The sequence below is a fragment of the Rhododendron vialii genome, chromosome 13a (assembly GCF_030253575.1).
Source record: "Rhododendron vialii isolate Sample 1 chromosome 13a, ASM3025357v1".
Classification (NCBI taxonomy): domain Eukaryota; kingdom Viridiplantae; phylum Streptophyta; class Magnoliopsida; order Ericales; family Ericaceae; genus Rhododendron; species Rhododendron vialii.
In genome coordinates this window covers 13587449-13612028 of record NC_080569.1, presented here as the reverse complement: position 1 = coordinate 13612028, position 24580 = coordinate 13587449, and the positions used below count along the sequence as shown (strand labels likewise).

Below are 24580 nucleotides of genomic sequence, written 5' to 3'. Positions count from 1 at the left end.
CGGGGTATTCTTGACCGTAATCATCATTGGGGAATCAAAACCCGTAAGTGTACCGGTTTGGACAGTTTAAGTGTACCGGTTTGGACAGTTCAAAACAGGGTGTCTACAGTAGCCCCCCTTTGATGACACTTGAAACACCATTGATTTGGTATAAGTAACGTCAAACGTTTTCTAAACACCCCTTCTAGGCTATCCAGAACATAAGCCAAAGAAGACATGAACTTTAAAGAACCTGAGTGATTAATACCGGCCGAGCGAATCATTGAGAAAAATCGCCGTTGCTGGATAATATAGACGGGTAGACCGCCGCTGGATTGTGTTGGGAAGGCAGTACAGGGTGCCATAAAGAGGCGGACTCTCCTAGGGAATGACCTTCTGCAAAAGCACTGACGCTGTTGGGGGGGGGGGGGGGGGGAAAGGAAGATAATTGGACGGATGGATCGTCGTTGATTTGAAATTGGACGGATGGATCGTCGTTGATTTGAAATTGGATGGATGGATCGTCGTTGAGTTGAAATTGGACGGATGGATCGTCGTTGATTTGAAATTGGACGAATGGATCGTCGTTGACTTGAAATCGGACGAATGGATCGTCATTGATTTGAAATTGGACGGGTCTTTGCTCGGGGAAAATTTTGCTTCAGGCTTCAGTGTGACATAGGGCCACCTGGGCTTTCAGTTGTTATCGGATTTCAACTCGGGGAGTGATTTGGGCTTAAGGCCCAGGTTATACTGGGGAATGACCTTCTACAAAAGCACTGACTCTGTTGGGAGGGGGGGGGGGGGGGGGGGGGGGGGAAGGAAGATAATTGGACGGATGGATCGTCGTTGATTTGAAATTGGACGGATGGATCGTCGTTGAGTTGAAATTGGACAGATGGATCGTCGTTGAGTTGAAATTGGACGGATGGATCGTCGTTGATTTGAAATTGGACGGATGGATCGTCGTTGAGTTGAAATTGGACGGATGGATCGTCGTTGATTTGAAATTGGATGGATGGATCGTCGTTGACTTGAAATCGGACGAATGGATCGTCGTTGATTTGAAATTGGACGGGTCTTTGCTCGGGGAAAATTTTGCTTCGAGCTTCAGTGTGACATAGGGCCACCTGGGCTTCCAGTTGTGAACGGATTTCAACTCGGGGAGTGATTTGGGCCTAAGGCCCAGGTTATACTGGTGTACGGTACCATAACACTGGCATATGCCGGAAATCTCAACAGACCCAGCCCAAATCCGGCCCAAACCCGGCCTAATGCTACTCCATGTCGTTTAAACTTCTGTAGGCAACGTAAAACCGCCATTCCTTCGGTTTTTGAACTCCAAATACTCTAAAAACTCTCTCAAATCCTTCAATCCCACTCTCGTTCTTCCATTTTCTCCCAATATCTACTCAACCAATTTATCCATGGTTGAACCCGGTAGTGGTAGCGGCAATGGCAGCGTCGGAGACAAGGAGAACCATCCGAGGGGTGAAATCGAGGCTTTGGGGTCTCAAATCGACGATCAAACGACTCTAAGAGTGTCGTCGATCGCTGGTGCAGGGGTTTCAGGCAGCGGCGGCGGCGATGGTGGCCATGCAACGGAGGTAGGTTGCGGTGATGATGGGCGTACGCCAGGAGGTATGGGGCATACGCTTGTGACGATTGGTGCAGGGGGTCCTCGGGTCCGTCGGCTAGATTCAAGGAGTGGTGTAGAATGGTTAGTGATCACCAGCCTGGGCTTGGTTGGAGCCGACGGCAGCGGCAGCAGCAGTGGGGGTGGTAATGATCGACCGAAAATGCCATCGAGAGACCCGGCAAGGGGTAAAGATCCGATGGTTGAGGAGGGGGTATCCGAGGAGGTACCTGTAGAGGAGGTTGAGTTTAGGCCTGCAGTGGGGTCTTTGGCGCATGTTCCTATTATGCACGGAGACTTTGCTGAGTTCGTGACAGAGGAGGAGCTTGGCCGATTGCTTCGAGAGAACCTTATGGTGGTGGCTGCAGTGATAGCAGCGCGGGAGGATCGGCAAAGGCAGGTTGAGAGAGCTCGGGAGGAGGAGCGCTTGAGAGCAGAGACTGAGAGAGCCAGGGCCGAGGAAGAGGCCTTTGCGCATGAGACCGAGTTAGCCGAGGAGGCTCAGGGGGAGGTATGGTCGTTCGAGCGCGTAGTGACACTTGTTGAGTCCTTACGGTAGGCACCCTGTGCTAGGTTCGTTGCAAACACGTATGTTTTGCCAAAGCCACACTTGTTCATACTGTCTAGGGTTGAGAGCTTCACGCCTCTGCGGGATAGTTATGACGCAGAGCTCATACTGAAGGATTCGGAGAAGCACCTATCCGTGGCTTGGGCTCAGGTATATTTTTGGACTTGCTTTGATATTCGTAGCTTGAGTTGGCGTAGCATAGCTTGCGATGCATGTAGGTTAAAACCTTGAACTATAGCTCGACTTAGTAAGTAGAATTTGATAGTATACCTCGACCTTGGAACTTGATTCGACTGATAAAACACTTGTCGTATAGTGAATTTAGAGCATAGAGCATTAATAACTTCGACGAAAATTGCTAAGGCCAAGCTTGAACCAATCGTAGGCTGCCTCGACCAATGACATAATCCTTTGAACTTGAATTCGACTAGGTAGATTGCCATGACGTGATGAACGAAACACCTTTGAAATCGACTGAAAAGGGTACCCTGATGAAAATAATGCCTTGTAGTTCAGAACCTGCCTGAGAGATGCCTTTGATTTGATTCGATCGATAACAGAATTGGATAAAATAACATGAGCACCTTGTAGCTTTGATCGACTCCTATAATGCTTGTCTCGACCGTAGAACTACTTTTAGGATTCTGAATTCGACTGACTATTGGACTTGAATTGCGTTTGCTGATGAACCTCTTTTTGTTGCTTGTCTTTGTATGCAGAGAAGAGCAGTCAGCATTTGGGGTCACGGCGGTCCTGCGAGCTCGCTTGAGTTGTACAGAGGGCTATCGGAGCGAGTCAGGGCTTTGGTGGACGCTGCGGGGTTCCGGCTGTTCACCCTCACTTTGATGGCAGTGAAGAGTGACCATGCCCTACCTATTGCACTGGCTGAGAGGTGGTGGGATTCCTTAAATACCTTCCACTTTTCGATCGGGGAAATGACGGTGACTCCGTCAGACTTTGCAGCTCTCACTGATTTGAGGGTAGGAGGAGAGCCTATCCCTTTTGACTCAGAGATCCATAGAGATACCGGGGCACTGGAGTGGTTCTTGGGGCAGGCACCGGCAGGTGAAGCGGAGACCATTCACTACGACCAATTTAGGAGGTATTTGCAGGGGAGGGTGCCAGACTCAGAGCAGGAGGTGGAGCAGATGGCGAGGGCCTACTTGTTGTACTTGTTTGGGGCTACACTGTACCCGAACAAGCGAGCTACAGTGCACCTGTCCTACTGCCGGCTCTGCGCGACCTACGCGCAGCTTTGCGCTTTGACTGGGGAGGAGCAGCTCTGGGAACCTGTTTCAGCTTTATGGGGTAGTTCTCACGAGGGAAGAAGGCGACTGCTGGTTTTTGGAGAGTGTGGGAGGTGAGAAATAAGACTTTGTAATTCGTTCCCTATTTCCTTTCTTGCGCTTGTCCTTGATTTGCATATGAATTGTATTTTGATGCTTTGATTGTCTGAACACTTGCAGCTGTGGGCCTACGAAGTGCTGAAGATGTACCCACCGGAGAATAAGTGTCCGAACTTGAGGATGCTCCCGCGTGCCAAGATTTAGGGGCCTTTGCATAGAGGAAAGAAGAAGTCGAGAGAGAGCCTCCTAGCTTTCAGGTCGTACCTCAACGAGCTGTTGGGTGCTCAGGTAAACAACACTTCAATCAATCACCTTGCCTTTAGAATTGCTTTAATGCCGTCGCTGATGCCCATCTGACTCTGAACCTTTGTGTTTGTTTCACAGGTGGAGTGGGACCCATGGAGTAATGCAGAACCTAAGCCTGAGTACTTAGCGAGGAGCAGGGTGGTGACAGCAAGCTGGGTGCTACTAGAGTCGACCTTTGGGTGGCGGTGGTACTTAGGTGACCGGGTGACGCGACAGTCACTTGGCTTTCTTGAGTTCAGGTTCCTGGGCCACTTCGGCCCCATGCTTCACATACGGACAGGTACACTCTGGCTGAGCTGCGACGCTTCACTGTTTCGGATGGCCTTGCTGCTTTCTTGAGGCCTAAGCGTGACTACACCATTTGCCGGAGGCAACGCCTAACGAGGCCACTTGGGGTGTTAGAGCACATTGCCGTGCAGGGCGAGGCGCTGGAGGCTGGCGAGGAGAGGCGGAGATAGGGGAGCAGGGCAGCTCGCTCGAGAGAGAGGAGCGGCTACGCCATAGCGACTGGGCTACCTCAGCTTTCTTGGACCCTAGCAGTGCGGGACGTGCAGGGGGAAGCTGCCACAGTTCAGTTTGAGCCTGCCAGGACAGAGCCAGCGGCTATCACAGGACCGGTATGATTTGCTTTCTGTTATGCTTATTATCCTCATACTATGCTTGAACTGCTTTTGAAACCGACTTGATCTTGATCCCTAAAAATGAAACACAGGCGCCAATGGAATGGGTGTGAGAGGCCGTTCGCCTGATGCTGGCCATGGAGAAGGAATTCCACAAGATAGCAGGCGGCGCTTCTCTGCAGCTGCACTACCCACCGGCGGATCCGGCTCCTGCTGTACAGCCCATGGTATATCCCAAATTCAGCTTTGTATGGCTTTCAATACTTAGATAGATAACATGCTTGATATAACTTTTTTTGACATTTCCTGCGTTCAGCATTCCAGTATATACAATATGCACAAAGTATGCTAAACATTTAATGACTATGGCCATGCGGGGACAGGCTAGGGTGGCTCCTAGGAGAAAGAGCGTGCGGCCTCTTCCACAGAAGAAGACAGCTGGACCCTCTTACGCTTCGGCCACTGCACTGAGGCAGGCCAGCTCTACACGGCCAGGGACTAGAGGAGTCGAGATCGCTTCCGGGAGCGACGAGCCACAGTTCCACAGAGAGCTGAGGAAGAGGCATGCAGAGAAGAGGCCAGCTGAGGGGCCATCTTAGAAGAAGAGAAGAGAAGAGGAGGAAGAGGAGGAGAAAGAGGAAAAGGAGGAGGTACAGTTGCCCTTCAGCAGCGGCTCCGCCGACACCGCCGACGATCCTAGGTTTAGGATAGACCCGAGGGAGAGAGATGACGACGAGGAGGACGACGACGACGAGGACCTTTTTGACGACTGAGGGCTACCACTGAGCTTCAGTTACTTTGCTGTCTTTTGACTTTGATATTTTGATACTTTATTTTGGAGATGGGGGCCTATATGCCTTTTGACTTTTGGACGGATGTGCCTAGTACATATTAGTCTTGCTTTGCTCGGACCGTTGTACCGCTTTAGTTCCCACCATTTGCTTTATAGACATCGACTTACTAGTATATAATAATTACATTTTCCGCTTATTGATCTTCTCTTGATGGGCATTTGGTAGTAGAAAAAGAATAAACCACCCACTAATACCTAACATGCATTGATAAATGATCTGAATCGACAAATAGACATTCTCATATGTGCACGACTGACCTAGCTCGATAGAAAAGTAGGAGAGCCCCAGGATACGATACGTGCCCTAAGACACGCGGAAAAATAATGAAATTTTGGGCATAGATAGGCAAAAACTCAAAATTCTCCTGAACGAGGGCAACTGACACTTTGACAAGACCCCATAGGTGCTCCATGATTTGTACGAATTGACAAAACCGGCAAAGACGCTCCGAGGCGAGGAATACACCAAAAAATGCTAAAAATGTCACAAAAACGGACATAAGACACAAAGGATGACTCGATTTAGTCCCGGACCAAAACCGACACACCTGTACAGTCACATTAGGCTCACATGACGTGCACGGTATGACAAAACTTGGTAAAAGTCCATGGAACGGATTTTGACTCCCGAAACCTTGATTTGAACTTAAAACGAGCCATCGAACGTCCGAAATCTTCGTTAAGTGCGACGATTGGTATCCGGCGCTTTGACACAGTCCCATATACCTTTTATGACTTGTGTGAACCACCAAACTTGCAAAACAGGCTACGAGATCGAAAATGCACACTCGACAACAGTAGCAGCTGCAGAACCTGTTTCTGGTACTTTGACTGGCATGCGCCACGATTGGAATGGCGTACGCCAAGATCGAGGGACACGAATACGCCAGTAAATAACTGGCGTGCGCCAGTTTGGTGTGATCAGTAAATAATAAGCGGAATGTGAGCGCCGGCGGGTGTGATCAATAACACTCCAATCCCGAACCCCTTTTGGTTAGCAGCTCCATCGAAATAGAGCGTCCATACTTCTTCGACCACTGTCAGCACCTCCTCATCAGGGAAAGTGAAGTCCATATCTTCCGGGCCGTCGATTGGGTGATCAGCCAAGAATTTGGCCACAGCACGCCCTTTTACAGACTTTCTCGTGACGTGTTGGAGTTCGAACTCAGCCAGCAGAAGCAACCAACGTGCTAGCTTATGGGTGAGTGCGGGCTTCTCGAACAAATACTTGATAGGATCCATCTGAGAAATCAGTCTCACCGAATAGGCTAGCATGTAGTGTCTAAGCTTTTTAGTTGCCCAAACCAGCGCCCAACATGTCTTTTCCAGAGGGGTATAGCGCTCTTCAGACCCCACCATTTTCTTGCTCAGATAGTAAATAGCTTTTTTGACCCCATTGCTCCCTTCTTGCGCCAGTAGACATCCCATGGCCGTTGGAGTGACCGACAGGTAAAGAATCAACGGTTGACCCGGTGTAGGCGGCATCAATACTGGCGGGTTCTGCAAATACCTCTGAATAGATTCGAAGGCGGCTTGGCATTTATCTGTCCATTCGAACGGGACCCCCTTTTTGAGCAAGCGAAAAAGCAGTTCGCAAGTTAAGGTTAGCTTGGCGATGAATCTGCTGATAAACTGGACCTTCCCCAGAAAGCTTCGCACACCTTTCTCGAAATTCGGTGGCTCCATCTCAAGAATCGCCTTGATTTTGGAAGGATCCACTTCGATTCCCCTCGTAGTGATCAGAAATCCCAACATTTTACCTGCCATGACCCTAAATGTGCACTTTTGCCGGTTCAAACGCACGTTGTACTTGTGAAGCCTTTCAAGAAACTGCCTGAGTGAAAGAAGATAGTCCTTTTCCTCCTTTTCCTTCACAATCATGTTGTCGACGTAGATCTCAACGGTCTTATGGATAAAGTCATGAAATAAGGTCGTCTGGGCCCTTTGAAAAGTACAACCGGTGTTCTTTAGCCCAACTGGCTTCTTCACATAGCAATAAGTGCCCCATTCTGTGACAAACGTCGTTTTCTCTTGATCCTCGATTGCCACAGAGATCTAGTTGTATCTTGAGAATCCGTCGACGAAAGAGAGCAAGGCATGCCCTGCCGTGTTGTCCACAAGCACGTCGATATGTGGCAAGGGAAAACTGTCTTTGGGGCTTACCTTGTTCAAATCCCTGAAGTTGATGCAGACTCGGATTCTTCCATCCTTTTTAGGAACGGGCACGATGTTGGCGACCCACTTGGGGTACTCTACAACCCTTAAGAATTCTGCGTCAATCTGCTTGGTGACCTCTTCTTTGATTTTTTGAACCCAATTTGACCTCATCCTACGAAGTTTCTGCTTGACAGGGACAGCCCCGGGCTCTAACGGGATTCGATCTTGTACTATTTCGGGATTGATGCCGGGCATATCCTTGTGATATCATGTGAACACCTCGAGAAATTCTTTGAGTAGCTCGATTGTTCCAGCGTGATTTTTCGGAGACAGATTTGCACCAATTTGCATCATGCGGGGGTCATCCTCGTCTTTCAAGTTTATAAAAATTACTTCTTCTTTTAGAGGCTGAGCACGCCTTTCGTCTTCCCTTTTGATGAGGGAACGCAACTCAGCCGGGATGTTCCCGTCGAAGTTTGTTCTTTCATCGTCAGGGTCGACACAGTTTATATAGAAGCTAGCAAAGTAATCAGAAGCAGGATCATGCATTTCATAAAGCCCAACAGGGTTGCCAAGTACAAATGACTCGAACTCAAAGTAAAAGCTACGACGTGAAGGGCCGAGAGGCACAAACTCCGACTCTGAGCTAGACCTAGACTTGACAGACTCTGTGTCAGATTCAGATACATCGTCAATGCATGTCAGGCATGGGGTGAAAATGCAGTTATTAATACTTCCCTTCGCCTCCACGATGAGAGAGGTAGGATCCTCGAGAATATTCGATGAGTCAGGCCCAAGCATCAGCACTTCAGCTTCTTCGCTCTTGCCAACCAAACCCACTTGGGAGAACAGCATCTCCAGATTTCCCTGATCGAAAGTCTTCAGCTAGTCAGCTGTAGGGGGTTCTTCCCGTACAGGCTTGAACACGTGGTACGTAGGACCATGGTATAAGTACAATAGAGACAGTCGCCGTGCAAGACGGTGGTCGGCAATATGGACCAATGACATGAGAAGCCATTGGTCCAGAAAGACTGTATAGAGTCAAGATTCAGTAAAACATGAGAAGTTATTGGACCAGGAGATTGTTAAAGGAGCAGTAACACACGGAGTTACTGGTCCAAGTATTCTGTTCGGCGATATGGACCAGTGATATGTGAAGCCATTGGTCCAAGTGATTGACAGGGACCAGTGACATGTGAAGTCCCTGGTCCAGGTAGTCTGTTCGGCAATGATGCCTAACAGGTGCGCTGGTAGGCGGCCCCATGTGAAGGTGCTTGGTAATAATGCCTAACAGGTGCGCTGGTAGGCAGAGGGTGTTCGGCAATGATGCCTAACAGGTGTGCTGGTAGGCGGCACCATGTGAAGGTGCTAGGTGATAATGCCTAACAAGTGCGCTGGTAGGCAGCCCCATATGAAGGTGCTTGGTAATAATGCCTAACAGGTGCACTGGTAGGCAGAGGGTGTTCGGCAATGATGCCTAACAGGTGTGCTGGTAGGTGGCACCATGTGAAGGTGCTAGGTGATAATGCCTAACAGGTGCGCTGGTAGGCGGCCCCATGTGAAGGTGCTTGGTAATAATGCCTAACAGGTGCGCTGGTAGGCAGAGGGTGTTCGGCAATGATGCCGAACAGGTGCGCAACACCTGAGGTTGCTAGGCAGTGACACAGAATAGTGTCGGCTGCACCACATAAAGGTGCTTGTTGGTATGGCCGAACACATGATATTGTTCAATGAGTTAGCCTAACACGTGGTACAGGTGCACCATAGTAATTGTACACCGCCGATGTACATTGGACCAACTCTATCTAGATCGCTGTTCCAGAAGGATCTAGAAAGGAAATCCTACGTGATAGGCAAGTGTCCCATGAATAAAGGGATTATAATTGAGTTACCATATGGGAGGGAATTCCATATGGGCCAGGGTTCCTAATGATGTTGGAATCTTAGGCAGAAAAGGAGACTTGGAGGACAAGTAAGTCTACATCTATAAATAAGAAGTAACACCCACGAAGCGAGGTACGCAATACGTTGCATTATTCGATATTTCCAACTGATAATTAGGGTTTCTCTGCTAGTAAGTGATACTAACTTAAGCATCGGAGGGCCTTTGCCACGAGAGGCAAATGTGTACTCACCCATTGCCTGTTTTGTAGATTAGGGTTCCGACGACGAACTAGGATTCCGGCAAGAAGGCATGCACGTTGATCTCAGGAGATGTTGAAAGAATAATAAGCGGATTTTTTCCTCTTACATCAGCCTTTTCCTTGATCTGAGCCAGCTGCTTATCGAATTCCCTTTTAGCGAGCTCCTTTTTGGCTATCTCTTCCTCATCATCAGACCAGGTGTCTGCAGCAAAGATTTCGAAACCTGGTAGCCAAGTGCACGTCTCTGGATCCCAAAAAGGCTCTATCTGTCCCGAGTAAGCAGAGCCTCCTCCTTCTCGAACAAAATAGCTGTCAGGGTTACCAAAAAGGGTTCGGGGTTTTCTCGTATCTTTCCTCTTTTTGGCATCTTTGGCCGGTGGAGTGTAACCCAAACCAAAGTGGCCTTCGGTGAAAGGAAAGACAGGGAACTCAGCGATCCCTTGTTGGTTGATCTCGAGTCCTAGGCCAGGCATGAATGACATTTTTCTCATCATCTCGAGAACAGTTGAACTTATGATAAAATCATCATCCATGGCAATGGCGAGGACTGAGCCCGATGTGTCAATAGAGAAACCTCCAAAATCCAAGTCTTCTTCCCCGTGCATGATCCCCAAAACAGGCGTCCCATCATCCGTGAGCGGGCGGATCCCAGAATTCCCACAAATCGTCAAAGTTCTGGTAAGGAGCTCTAGCATAACCTTTTGATGTAGAGTCGAAGGTACCGCCATGATATCAGCCCTATGAAGCCATGGCCTGCCCAGCAGTAGGTTGAAGGTAGCAGGGACATCGACCACGTGGAATTCTACATCCATTTCAAAACCTTTAGCATCTAGTTTCAGAATCAGAGTTCTTTCCACCACACGGCGAGTGCTGTCATATGCTTTGACGGCCAGATTGGAAGGCATTAAGTCATTCTTTGTGAGCCCTAAGCGGAAGGCAACCCTCATTGGGCAAACATTAATGGCAGAACCATTGTCGATTAGCACATTTGGCACCCAATGTCCCCGGCACTTGACATTGATGTGCAACGGGCGGTTATGAGCGGTTCCTTCGACGGGCAGGTCTTTCTCGATAAACGTGACGGAGTGTTTAGAGAGAAGCGGCAGTACAAGGGCGATCATGGCTTTGGGGATAATGTCAGTTGGTACCGTGAGCCGGGCCAATGCCGAGGACAGCTTTTCGCGATACTCCTTTGATGACGATAACAAACCCCAGATAGACACAGCGGCAGGGATCTGTTCGAGCTGTTTCAGAATAGCGTCTTCTGCGAGAATCCCACTTGGAACAACCAGATCATTCCTCTGAGCGGCGGGAGCGGTGGTCTTCTGAGCAAGCGGGTTGGACGAGCTTCCGGCCTGCAGATTAGACGGCTGGAACACTCGGCAGCTCCTTGTGACGTTGGCAACATCCCACCAGGAAGACGAGTCAACAAAATCCCATAGATCAGCCGGCACATCTTCCAACTTGCGCTTTCCTTTGTCCATTGATGCAACTGTTGCGGTCGAGTCTGGTCCTAGAGCTGAGTCCCATTCCAAATCCTTCATCACTAATCCTTCCCAAAAAACGGGATCTTGTGCAGCATCTTCCTCAAAGGGTGCCTTTGGATTGGTGACAAACGGAATGTCCCAAAATCCTCCATCGACAAGGGCGGTGTTGACAGTCCACATTTCGCTTCCCATGTTCAAATCGACAATGTTGCCCACATCCCAAATATCAGCAGGCGGCAGAGTTTTGACGGTTTCATTTGCATCCCAAAGGTCGATGGGAAGTGCATCCAAGACCATGATCGAGCAGTTATGCCCAGGAGCAGAAACGACAGGGCGAGGTTGTTCCATAGAAATGATGTCGAGAGTAGGGTCAAATTCATGGATGCGGCGATCAACCGTGCCTGCAATTGAATTTACCAGAGGTAGCATGGCATCGAGCGGGCGACAGACGTTGGGCACGACTTCCCCTTCTTGATAGTATCCCCAAAACTCTTCACTGATATCACTCTGGTCCAAATCAGCCTTGAGCCCTTGACCTATTTGCCATCCATCAGATTGTGGATCCCATACATATTCTTCATCTTCTGACTCGACTTGGTCTAGTTCAGGCTGGTAGAAGAGTGCGAATAAAGAGAGTCCGTCCAGAGGGTCAACCTACGTCGCATTCCATTCACTTTCCCACTGGTTTAGCCATATCTGATTGACCTGAGGGTGTGCGAGAAATCCCATGCTGTATTGCTCGATCCAATCTGTACAAAGTTCCTCCCATTCCTTAGCCTTGTCCTCCATGGCCCATCCGGCTGCCATCATGTTCACACTTGGCTCAGAAGGAAAGGGTACGACTGGTCTAGGGTTGTTGGCTGAGGTAATATGGTCGGTGGGGTTGAATATGGTGGAACTGAGAGTTATCTGGTTTACTTGAGGGTTGGAGTCGTGTTTGGGCAAGGAGTTGGTAATGACATTGGGTTTAGTAGGTGGAGTTGGAAGGGTACCATTGTCCACCAAATTTTGTATCGCATGTCGGAGGTGGTAGCAAGAATCAGTGTAATGGTCGGGCATCTGGTGATATGCACAGAAATCATTGGGGTTATGGCTGGGGGGTGGATTTTGAGGAAGTGGAGTTGGGGCCAGAGGCCTGAGGTGACCGGTCTTGACTAACTTCTCTAACACTGAGGAGAGCGGTGCCTCGAAATTGGCGAAGCTACGGGGTTAGTTGCGGTTTCGGGGTCTTTGAGGGGTTTGAACTTGGTTGACATCGGCGATGTGATTGGAGCTTTGGGCAGAGGCGTTGTTGGCAGAAGTTGCGTTGGCATAATTGTTATCGCCAAACAGAGCAGTGCTGTTTCCAGTGTATGCACGGGGTTTCGACTTTGAGGCTGAGGTAGAGGAGGAGGCGTCACTTCTGGGTAGAACACCCGTTTGGAGAGCCTCTTCGATGGCTAGGCCGGAATCATAGAAAGTCTCGAAGTTCGCTCCTTGAACCAACACAAGGTTCTTAGCAAAGTCCGGCTGCAGGTTGCGGGAAATGATGCGGATTTGGTCCTTCTCGCTCGGGCGATCGAACTTGAGAGCTGCCTTGGCCCTCCTCCTCTAGATAAAGTCCGTAAAAAACTCCTTTGCACTCATCTTAGTTGATTCCAATTCCGGGTGGTCATCTTGAGCTGGGCATTGTAGCTATAATAAGCGTTGAAAGCAGTGTCAATATCTTCCCATGTCCTTCTTTTGGCAATGTCGAGTGATAAGAACAATTAGAAAGCGGGACTGGCAAGAGTTTGTGGGAACAACTGAGCCATTGTGTCTTCCTTGACACCATGTAGTTTCATAGCACCATGATAAGCCAGCAGGTGAGTTTTCGGATTTCCGGTAACGTCGAACTTCGCGAAGTCGGGCATTTTAAACCTTTCGGGCAATCTTGCATTAGGGAATGGGCAAAGGCGATCCATGTCTAGCACTTCTGCTCCTTTCCTTTCGGATTTAGAGACTGCTTCTTCCAGTTTTGACATTTTGGCGATCAACTCAGCCATTTCTGGGCTCGGAGCTGGGTTTTCGACCAGAGGGATCTCTTCGGCAGCGACTTCTCACTCGCACCTTTCATCGCCTTCCCCTCCTGCTGCAAGAGGAAGTCGCTCCTCGATTAGGGTGCGAAGATTGGCCATAGAGGCATAGGCCTGGTCGGCCCTTTGCTGCATGATGGCTAGGTTGTGCTGGAGATCTGCCAATACAGTAGCGAGATTCTGAGGCGGAACATCGGCCATGGCTAGAGCTTCTGTCTTGACAAGTTTCGGTGTTGCCGGCGGAGATGGAATAGATGGGGGGGACTCGTGTGGAGTAGTCGGTGGCAAATCCTCCCTTGACAAAGTGCAAACCAAAGCTTCCGTTGTGGCGTTGTTGGCAAAAGTTGCGTTGGCATAATTGTTATCTCCAAACAGAGCAGTGCTGTTTCCAGTGTAGGAACGGGGTTTCGACTTTGAGGCTGAGGTAGAGGAGGAGGCGTCACTTCTGGGTAGAACACCCGTTTGAAGAGCCTCTTCGATGGCTAGGCCGGAATCATAGAAAGTCTCGAAGTTCGCTCCTTGAACCAACACAAGGTTCTTAGCAAAGTCCGGCTGCAGGTTGCGGGAAATGATGCGGATTTGGTCCTTCTCGCTCGAGCGATCGGACTTGAGAGCTGCCTTGGCCCTCCACCTCTAGATAAAGTCCGTAAAAGATTCCTTTGCACTCATCTTAGTTGATTCCAATTCCGGGTGGTCATCTTGAGCTGGGCATTGTAGCTATACTGAGCGTTGAAGGCAGTGCAAATATCTTCCCATGTCCTTCTTTTGGCAATGTCGAGTGATAAGAACCATTGGAAAACGGGACTGGCAAGAGTTTCTGGGAACAACTGAGCCATTGCGTCTTCCTTGACACCATGTAGTTTCATTGCACCATGATAAGCCAGCAGGTGAGTTTTCGGATCTCCGGTAACGTCGAACTTCGCGAAGTCGGGCATTTTAAACCTTTTGGGCAATCTTGCATTAGGGAATGGGCAAAGGCGATCCATGTCTAGCACTCCTGCTCCTTTCCTTTCGGATTTAGAGACTGCTTCTTCCAGTTTTGACATTTTGGCGATCAACTCAGCCATTTTTGGGCTCGGAGCTGGGTTTTCGACCAGAGGGATCTCTTCGGCAGCGACTTCCCACTCTCGCCTTTCATTGCCTTCCCCTCCTGCTGCAAGAGGAAGTCGCTCCTCGATTAGGGTGCGAAGATTGGCCATAGAGGCATCGGCCTGGTCGGCCCTTTGCTGCATGATGGCTAGGTTGTGCTGAAGATCTGCCAATACAGTAGCGAGATTCTGAGGCGGAACATCGGCCATGGCTAGAGCTTCTGTCTTGACATGTTTCAGTGATGCCGGCGGAGATGGAATAGACGGGTGGGACTCGTGTGGAGTAGTCGGTGGCAAATCCTCCCTTGACAAAGTGCAAACCAAAGCTTCCGTTGTGGCGTTGTTGGCAGAAGTTGCGTTGGCATAATTGTTATCTCCAAACAGAGTAGTGCTGTTTCCAGTGTACAAACGGGGTTTTGACTTTGAGGCTGAGGTAGAGGAGGAGGCGTCACTTCTGGGTAGAACACCCGTTTGAAGAGCCTCTTCGATGGCTAGGCCGGAATCATAGAAAGTCTCGAAGTTCGCTCCTTGAACCAACACAAGGTTCTTAGCAAAGTCCGGCTGCAGGTTGCGGGAAATGATGCGGATTTGGTCCTTCTCGCTCGAGCGATTGGACTTGAGAGCTGCCTTGGCCCTCCACCTCTAGATAAAGTCCGTAAAAGATTCATTTGCACTCATCTTAGTTGATTCCAATTCCGGGTGGTCATCTTGAGCTGGGCATTGTAGCTATACTGAGCGTTGAAAGCAGTGCCAATATCTTCCCATGTCCTTCTTTTGGCAATGTCGAGTGATAAGAACCATTGGAAAGTGGGACTGGCAAGAGTTTGTGGGAACAACTGAGCCATTGCGTCTTCCTTGACACCATGTAGTTTCATTGCACCATGATAAGCCAGCAGGTGAGTTTTCGGATCTCCGGTAACGTCGAACTTCGCGAAGTCGGGCATTTTAACCTTTCGGGCAATCTTTCCTTAGGGAATGGGCAAAGGCGATCCATGTCTAGCACTTCTGCTCCTCCTTTCGGATTTAGAGACTGCTTCTTCCAATTTTGACATTTTGGCAATCAACTCAGCCATTTCTGGGCTCGGAGCTGGGTTTTCGACCAAAGGGATCTCTTCAGCAACGGCTTCCCACTCTCGCCTTTCATCGCCTTCCCCTCCTGCTGCAAGAGGAAATCGCTCCTCGATTAGGGTGCGAAGATTGGCCATAGAGGCATCGGCCTGGTCGGCCCTTTGCTGCATGATGGCTAGGTTGTGCTGGAGATCTGCCAATACAATAGCGAGATTCTGAGGCGGAACATCGGCCATGGCTAGAGCTTCTGTCTTGACAAGTTTCGGTGATGTCGGCGGAGATGGAATAGACGGGGGGGACTCGTGTGGAGTAGTCGGTGGCAATCCTCCCTTGACAAAGTGCAAACCAAAGCTTCCGTTGTGGCGTTGTTGGCAAAAGTTGCGTTGGCATAATTGTTATCTCCAAACAGAGCAGTGCTGTTTCCAGTGTAGGAACGGGGTTTCGACTTTGAGGCCGAGGTAGAGGAGGAGGCGTCACTTCTGGGTAGAACACCCGTTTGGAGAGCCTCTTCGATGGCTAGGCCGGAATCATAGAAAGTCTCGAAGTTCGCTCCTTGAACCAACACAAGGTTCTTAGCAAAGTCCGGCTGCAGGTTGCAGGAAATGATGCGGATTTGGTCCTTCTCGCTCGAGCGATCGGACTTGAGAGCTGCCTTGGCCCTCCACCTCTAGATAAAGTCCGTAAAAGACTCCTTTGCACTCATCTTAGTTGATTCCAATTCCGGGTGGTCATCTTGAGCTGGGTATTGTAGCTATACTGAGCGTTGAAAGCAGTGCCAATATCTTCCCATGTCCTTCTTTTGGCAATGTCGAGTGATAAGAACCATTGGAAAGCGGGACTGGCAAGAGTTTGTGGGAACAACTGAGCCATTGCGTCTTCCTTGACACCATGTAGTTTCATTGCACCATGATAAGCCAGCAGGTGAGTTTTCGGATCTCCGGTCACGTCGAACTTCGCGAAGTCGAGCATTTTAAACCTTTCGGGCAATCTTGCATTAGGGTGCGAAGATTGGCCATAGAGGCATCGGCCTGGTCGGCCCTTTGCTGCATGATGGCTAGGTTGTGCTGGAGATCAGCCAATATAGTAGCGAGATTCGGAGGCGGAACATCAGCCATGGCTAGAGCTTCTGTCTTGACAAGTTTCGGTGATGCCGGCAGAGATGGAATAAATGGGGGGGAGGGACTTGTGTGGAGTAGTCAGTGGCAAATCCTCCCTTGACAAAGTGCAAACCAAAGCTTCCGTTGTGACTGATTGAGAGACGAACCCCAAATCGAACCTTCAAACGGACCCGGCGGACGATCCCAAGTAGGTTTGGCTCTTGATTTCGGACCTTTGCTTTGACATCGGCATGGCTAGACAGCAAAGTATAAGAGCTCAGTGATAGCCGGCAGCAATTTATCTCAAAAGAATTGACGGAATGGAAAATGCTCGTGTCAACGTCGTCGGTGTCCTCCTAAACCCTATAACTAAAGAGAGTCCATCTCATGACATTCTGACGTTGCCGAGAATCCTCGGATAATCTTTTTTGATAATGTGTCCTTATTTGAATTGACTCGTGCTAAGAGATGTCAAAAATAGACTAAGCTTTCGACGATTCCGTTTTCAAAGTTTTAACTTCTGGAATTGGCACAACTTGGTACAGATGACGTGATACTTTTAACTGACGTGGCGTAAGCAGCATTGTGCCAGAGCCTGAGCGGTGTAAATGATTAGCACTTCTAACCTGGACGGTGTAAGTATCATGACATCGTCTCCGTTGTTCCTAGTTTCCTGTTTGAAAATTCGATTGTGCTTTTAGACAAGGACTTAGAAGATTTTGATTTCCCAAAGCCTTGCCGACCCAAGGACTTAGAAGAACTGGTAACATGTAACATCGGGATGCATGACTCGTCATCGGTCCAAGGCAACGTCAAACAGGCACAAGACAGACTCGACAAAAGACATCCTAAAAAGCCGCCCTAGCATGCTCCTACTCGAGACGGTATGAATGTATGTACAGGCATGCGATAGGGAAAGCAGTAACACATAGACAGTATATGCGGGTTAGATGCAAACAATCCTACCCTACGGGTTCCTATCCTATGTTGAAAGGTTCTAGTGCTTTGTACGCATGTAGAGGCCGATTTTGGCTTAAAGGGGTTCCTCTGACTAGAGCCGCGATATACCTCCCATTGCAATGCGTGGAGCAAAGCAATGGTCGAACGGTAGTACGACTCATCATCGTCCAAGGTTGTTAGGCGTTCGAGGACCTCGGGCTCCAATAAATTGTGCCGGTTACCCAAAACACCTCAACGGGGCTGACTAACATCGATACGAATGGAAGAATGCCAAAGGATGATCTAAGGAGAGAGAAATGCAACGTTCGAACAAATGACTTTTGAAGTTTGGCTCACTTTTATTGATTAACACTTGGAGAAAAACTACACAAGTAAACAATAGTAAAAGCCCCAGTTCGGATTGCTCGGATACTGAGATCCTGTTACGTTACCATTCCGTTTTTCAGCAGCGCAGAGCGTACTATTTTGACAGACTTTTGAAAAATTGTTCATTTATGTATTAATTGCCAAATGATAATCAATGCAAAGAGTCCCCAGCGGAGTCGCCACTGTGGGCACACACCCCAAAATTTTCAATTTCCGTCTTTAGAAAAATTGGGTGCGTCCTTTTTGGGAAGCGCGGCGAAACGCTTACAATTCAGAGTTGCCACTTGGGTTTTTAGCGGTGAAACACCCAAGGAACCGAACTTGAAATGCTTGCCACGTTGTTTGATTTTGAAAAGGCGTAGACCGGTCCGTCATCACCTTCGATATCTGAGGTTCGGGAGCCAGGTTACGAGAGGGGGAGGGTTTTATGGCATCCCTCTCGCCCAATCCAGAGATCGGTCTCTACTCGGACATTTTTGTAAAACATTTGCGTTTTTCTCTCTTTAATCATTTTTTAGCCAGTTAGGGCGGGGGAACAGTTAAAGGGGATTGAAACTGTAACAAGTCGCATTTATGTGACAACATGTGATGGATGCTTGATCTAAACAGGTATAATAGATTGAGAACAAGTACCTGTGAGCATTTTAAACAAACTAGAACATGCTGTCCCAGAACGAGGCACGTAAGAGGAAGCTGTATGCATTGGCCAGGCCACTGCATGCAAAGACGACTTGCGTGCGCCGGTAAATCTAAACTCACAGCTCCTATTTCTCAACCCTTTGGGCTCTGGAAGGACCAGTGCACACCTAGGACAAACCACGCAGTCAATATGGCAGAATAAATATAGTTACAGACAGCAGAGATGACTTTTAGAGCAACGAAATGAATAGAACACCCCATAAACAGCGTGGGGAACATAAACAAAGGCCAAGGCTTAACTGCCATGCAAGGGCCAGCCACTGGATTCGTTGAAATTGTCGTACGCCAGTCCATAGACCCCGTACGCCAGTTACACTACTTGGTCAGTGCTTGGCTTTACATGATCTGGGCTCTGGAGCATAACCAGAAGGATCCCATAGGCCTTAAAATAGAAATAACAGATAAGAAGCTACACAGTTCTAAGATATAGAAAGCAATAGACTGGTTCTTATCATGCTGAAAGGTGATAAAGTAAAATGAAAATAGAAAGATGGATGATCGATGATCCCCACGCCAGTGCTGCACGTATCACCATTACTGGCGTACGGCTTATCACTACCAGCGTGTGCCATTGACTACCATACGCGATCCTTGAAATGCTACCAACTTTAGGGTCAGGACTGGTATTGATTACCAGTCTTGACCCTGCTGGTACCCCTCAGGGGTTAGAACAGGTTACAAAACAAAATGTGATATACCTTTTTATGGGCCTTTGATGGAAGGTTTGAGCTTTGAACTTGATGTTTGAAGGATGGATGATGAGTATGGGGGTGTGATGAGTGTATGGAAGAGGGTTGGCTTTCTCTTTCAACTGATGGGAGAAGAAAGAGTGCAAGAAGAAGGAGAGAGAGGGCTTGAATGCTCTTTAAGAGTCTTAACCTTGTGAACCCCTTGTATATAAATGCAAGGGGGGTATTTATAGGCCAGGAGTGGACTGAGGAGAGGGCTGATCAGTTGGGTTAAGGGCTGGTTTGGTTAGTGAGTGAGCCTCCCATGCATTAAATGCATGGGACTTGGGTTGAAAGGTGGTGTAGGAGAGAGAGGGAGCCGGCTGCACAAGGGTAATCATCAAGGGACTGTAGACTACGTCAAGGTGGCCACAAAAGTCTCGAGCACGTGGTTGAATAGTGATATTTGACCGGGTTTGACTGGCGTACGCCGAAACAGTACTTGCGTGCGCTGGTGAGAACTGAGTCAACGGTCGATGACTGACACGTGGCAGTTGACCGGCACACGCCAGAAAAGTATCGGCGTAAGCAAGTATGGTTTTGCTGAGGCCTTTTGGTTCTGGCTTGAAGGGTCTGGGCAGGGCTTGACAAATGTTTTGAATGAGGTTCAGGACACTCAAAGCTCAAACACACTATTAGCCTCGGGGTGTTCTTGACCGTAATCAACATTGGGGAATCAAAACCCGTAAGTGTACCGGTTTGGACAGTCCAAAACAGGGTGTCTACAGTTTTTCAAGCGGGACAGAAGTAAGGTAAAAAGGGATAAAGGGATAGTCGCTCACCACCCAAGTTAGGTAACCAATGGGATAAGATATCACCACCCGAGGATTTAACTAGGGATACAGGGTGTAGGGATCCGCTCACAACTCGAAGGAAATCCACCTAAGAGATACAGAAACAGGGAACTCGCTACCTATCGGAATCTACCGAAGGATAAGAGTTACAAGAAGAATTATCTTCTCACAAGCCAAAGGCTATTTTATTTCAAACATACTCTAAACTTCCATTTCATTCATAACAATAGAATTTATAGACTACTTGGAACAACCCTCCAAGAATAGGAAAAGAAAACAAATAACATTTCCAAGATGATCATTAATAAGACCAAGACTTTGACTATTAAAAACTAGGGTGACTCTTATGAAATTAAAAGACAGTTAGGAAACTAAAAAAAGACTTCTAGAGGAATGAAAAGACACAGCTAAAAACTCACTAAAGATATTGACGACACTTATTTTCATATTAATCCTTGTTGTATTCAATTTGCAACTATTTTGAAGCGATGCGTCGGGACACTCCAATGTCATTCGCGGTAGATTTCATTTATTTAACCACTTGATTGGTTTTTCTTGGTAGAATGTAAGTTCGACGGGTCCTGACAATAAGAATCATGGGTATGATCTAAAATGGGCAAAACTCATAAGTATCAAGCCTGCATATTGAGGTGTTATTTAAAAACACACACACACACAAAAATACTCATTGAACAAAATCACTGGGCAAAAAGAAATCTTAATGTGGCTAATTGTGGATTTGTGGTGGCCAAATAAATAAGTACTCTGTAGATCTTCCCCTCCCCCCAAAATAGAAAATGTGGGTTTGAAATGCCTCTTTTCAACCAAGTCCTTGGCAATCACATAGGGTGTTAATGGAGTCTTGGTTGAATTTTTTACTTCTGTTCTTGGGTTTCTGTTTTGTTTAGCAAAACCAACAACACAATATAAAAAAGCCAAGGGGGAATACCCGCAGGAAACACCACCACTATGTACCCAACTGAGGGAGTGTAAAACAAGAAATAACCACAAAAGGACTTAGCAGTCAGCAAACAACATATTACAGCGACAAACCTCCACCCCACCCCTATGTAGTTGATATGTTCCAAGAGGGTAAGAGAATCCAATTCACCTATGAATCATCTACATTCTTCTAAGAGCTGATTGTCTCTCATATCACTAGTAATAGCCCGGTCCAATTCATTGTTCCAAGAACCAACGTAACTAGTAATTTCAAATTTGCCTATTTCTCAGAAGGGTAGCCCAAGTACGAGAAAGCTATTTAATGATCAAGTGATCATTCGTATCAGTGGCACGATTGTAGACAACACAGATAGGATTGACTGCAAGTGCCACTGCCTTAATCTATCCTCTGTACAGAGCTTCCTGAGACAGCTAAGCCACATGATAAATACCAATTTGTACTATATTTTTCTTTTTTGGTAATTGAGAATTCTATTGAAAGAGAAAACATTAGAAGAACAAGAAGTTCATACCCTCCAAATACAAAGAATTAGCGAGACATCTTATAGGAATCTGCCAAGATTGGCAAACAACATAATGGGACAGGGCTTGACATTATCCATATGGGAACCTTTGTTTCTAACATCATTCCTGATCTTGTAAAGGACTGTTGAAGTTGGTCTTCGGACACCTAGCTTGGAAAATCCTGCGATTCGTTTCTAGCCAAATTTAGTAAACCATAGCTGCTCTGGCAATCTTCCTACTTATGGTGGGGAAAGTCTTCCTAGAAAAGTTTCCTTGTGATCCAATTAATTTTAGTGTCCCAGGTATGGTTGGCTTTAGAAATTGCACACACTTGCTTCCAAACTGTTCTTGAGAAAGGGTACTTCAAGTAAATGTGAGAGAGTTTCATTAGCTTGATTGCGTAGGGAGCAAATAGGGGAGGATGGAAGCCCCACTTCATGAGCTTATCTTTTGGTTCTTAAGCCTTCTTTGATGGCCATCCAAAAAACAAAGTAATGCCTTGTATTGTATTTTTGTGGTTTGAGCTTTCCATTTTTGGGGTTCTCTACCATCTCACCTTTGAATGGCTCTACCCCCGAACTTGATTTCGGTCTTCTTAGTAGAATGTGTTAATAGAGCATCAGGCTCACATCTAGGAGATGGTGGTTTGTATTATTTACAATATTTGTGATGAAATCTTTTTGTCAGTGCCACTAAACTTTTTTTGAGTGAAATTTGTGTTGACAAAAAAAAGAAAAGAGTAAGAGGTACTTATTTTATCGAAACCCCCTTACAATGACATGGATGTGCTACCTCAGGGGTTTGTTGCAGTACACATACTTCGAGTACAATGTGCTTTCACACCCGCATGTTCTTGTTTGTCTACATGTGATGACTCTTAATCTGGGAGTTACCTTTTGTGCACTAGTATCTCTATTGTAAGCATACATGCTGTGTGCCGCATCTGTGTAATAGTAATGCTCTACTGTCTTTATTAGAGTATATGCTGCATTGTATAATACCAAATCTGTATCATTTGTCTGCATTTGTCTTTTCGTTTAAATCTACTACAGATGAATGCTATAAATACCTTGTTTTGGTTCTTAGTACATGTACATGGCTAAAAGGCAGCCAAAGTAATAGCAATGAACTACACCCTGGTTTCTGCGTTACTATCTGTTATTGCTATTGCTATTGCTATTGCTTGTTAGTTAAGGATACAGTTAATTTATTAACCTTATATCTTCAGGCATGAGCTTTTATTGTATGAAGCCCTCCTTGAAGGCCTGGAGGAAGAAATGGAAAGAGATCCCACCGTGTGTGTAGTGGGTGAAGATGTGGGTCATTATGGAGGGTCATACAAGGTGACCAAAACCCTGGCTGATAAGTATGGCGATCTCCACATCTACGAATGTAAAGAGAGCAAAAGCGGGATGTGGGTAAAACTTGACCAAAACATACTCAAACGTCGTGAATTCCACCTTAGTCCATTCATGCAAGTTGCAGTATACAAAATTTGTGTTAACGAACTCTTACGAATAATATTCATGAGCATGAGCCAAGTTGGTTTAATCCACTAATGCTGTAATAACGGAAGGATTGCACTACTAAAAATGAAAATTTTAACCGAAAAATATATATATAAATATACATCCCTCCCCCAACTTGAAATATGCTATGCCCTCATAGCATAGAGAGCAACAACAGGGAAAAAGGAACAAAAGAGTGTACCAACGGGGGAATGTCAACCCCCTTATACCTCAACCAAGTTGGAGGCTTTTGCGTCACTGCCTCCTTTCGTCATCCGAACTACTTCCAAGGTCAACTCCTTCGGCTCTTCCAACGGAACCATAGCTAGTCACACAGGATCATGGCCAAAGCTTTATTGGACTAACAACCGCGACGCGTAACGCACCCCTGCTTAGGGCTCCTGAATGCCTCAATCACTCCGACGTTAGATCCAAACCACCAAGGCTGGTGTGGTAGCACGTACACCCTGTAAAAGACTGAAGTTCGAACTACCTACTAAGGAACAAATGACATTAGAACCGCCCGGCTCGTGTTATCCGGGCGCCAATAACAGGTAAACAAAGGAAAGCAAACAGAGAACACCACCCGATTTTCACGCAATCTCACGAGTCATACTTTTCTTCCCGTGTCTCACCGAGTAGACAAAACACAAGTGGCTATACTAGACCGTCGAAACTTGTTACATCATGCCCGAAGTAAAATTCACCGCCTGACCTCGCCAAGCAATTAAGCCCAGCGTTCCCTATGATCGAAACAAAGTGAGACAAGACAGAGCCTAGCGCCAAAGTACGGGAATATCAAGCCCCACCCAAAGACCTAAATTGCCCCCGATAGAGACATATCTGGTGAGCATGGATCATTAACGGCGAACTACAACAAAGAAGAACTAACGAAAGCCCGATACAATGATGCATTAGTGAAATCTCTTGGTGTGAAAATCCCAAAACTAAACAAGCATGCAAATATGTACAACAAACGAAACATTGCCCTTACTAACCGGAGCTGGGCATACGATCCTTTTTTCAGTAGCGGCGTGCAAAGCTACATATACCCAAGTCAATGGAGGGTACCCCCTACCTGGGGGCCGGGTCCGACAAACAGTTAAGTTCAGCGGTTACGTTTTCGCTCCCCGTGCAAACATAAATAAAACAGCCAAATCAAACAACAAGGTCAACCGGATACACCGGTGCGACCAATTCTTCCTCAATTTCCGCCACCGGAAAGTTTTCCAAAAATGGCTTAAGCCTTTGCCCATTGACCTTAAAAATATTCCCATTCACGGGATTAACAACTTCAATGGCCCCATGCGGAAAAATGTGATGCACAATGTACGGGCCAATCCAACGGGAACGCAACTTGCCCGGAAAAAGATGAAGTTTTGAATTATACAAAAGGACTTTTTGGCCAACTTCAAAATTTTTCCGTTGAATGTGCTTATCATGAAAATCCTTTACCTTAGACTTGTAAACATTAGTGTTATCATATGCATCTCTACGGATTTCCTCAAGCTCATTCAATTGGAGTTTACGGTGAACTCCGGCGTCGGGCAAACGATAATTTAATTGCTTAATTGCCCAATATACCTTATGCTCTAATTCCACCGGAAGGTGGCATGCCTTACCATATACAAGCCGATAGGGCGAAGCGCCCAAAA

The 24580-nt window shown here is 47.3% G+C and overlaps 1 protein-coding gene across 1 annotated transcript in view; it reads left to right on the top strand.

Annotated features, from left to right (window-relative positions):
- The window catches only part of LOC131313891 (pyruvate dehydrogenase E1 component subunit beta-3, chloroplastic-like), a 32536-nt gene extending 9560 nt beyond the window's left edge, over positions 1 to 22976 (top strand). Inside the window, exon 4 of the mRNA XM_058342388.1 lies at positions 22646 to 22976. Within this exon, the coding sequence (XP_058198371.1) occupies positions 22646 to 22976 (331 nt within the window). The remainder of the gene's footprint in view (positions 1 to 22645) is intronic.
- Positions 22977 to 24580: the final 1604 nt, after the last annotated feature.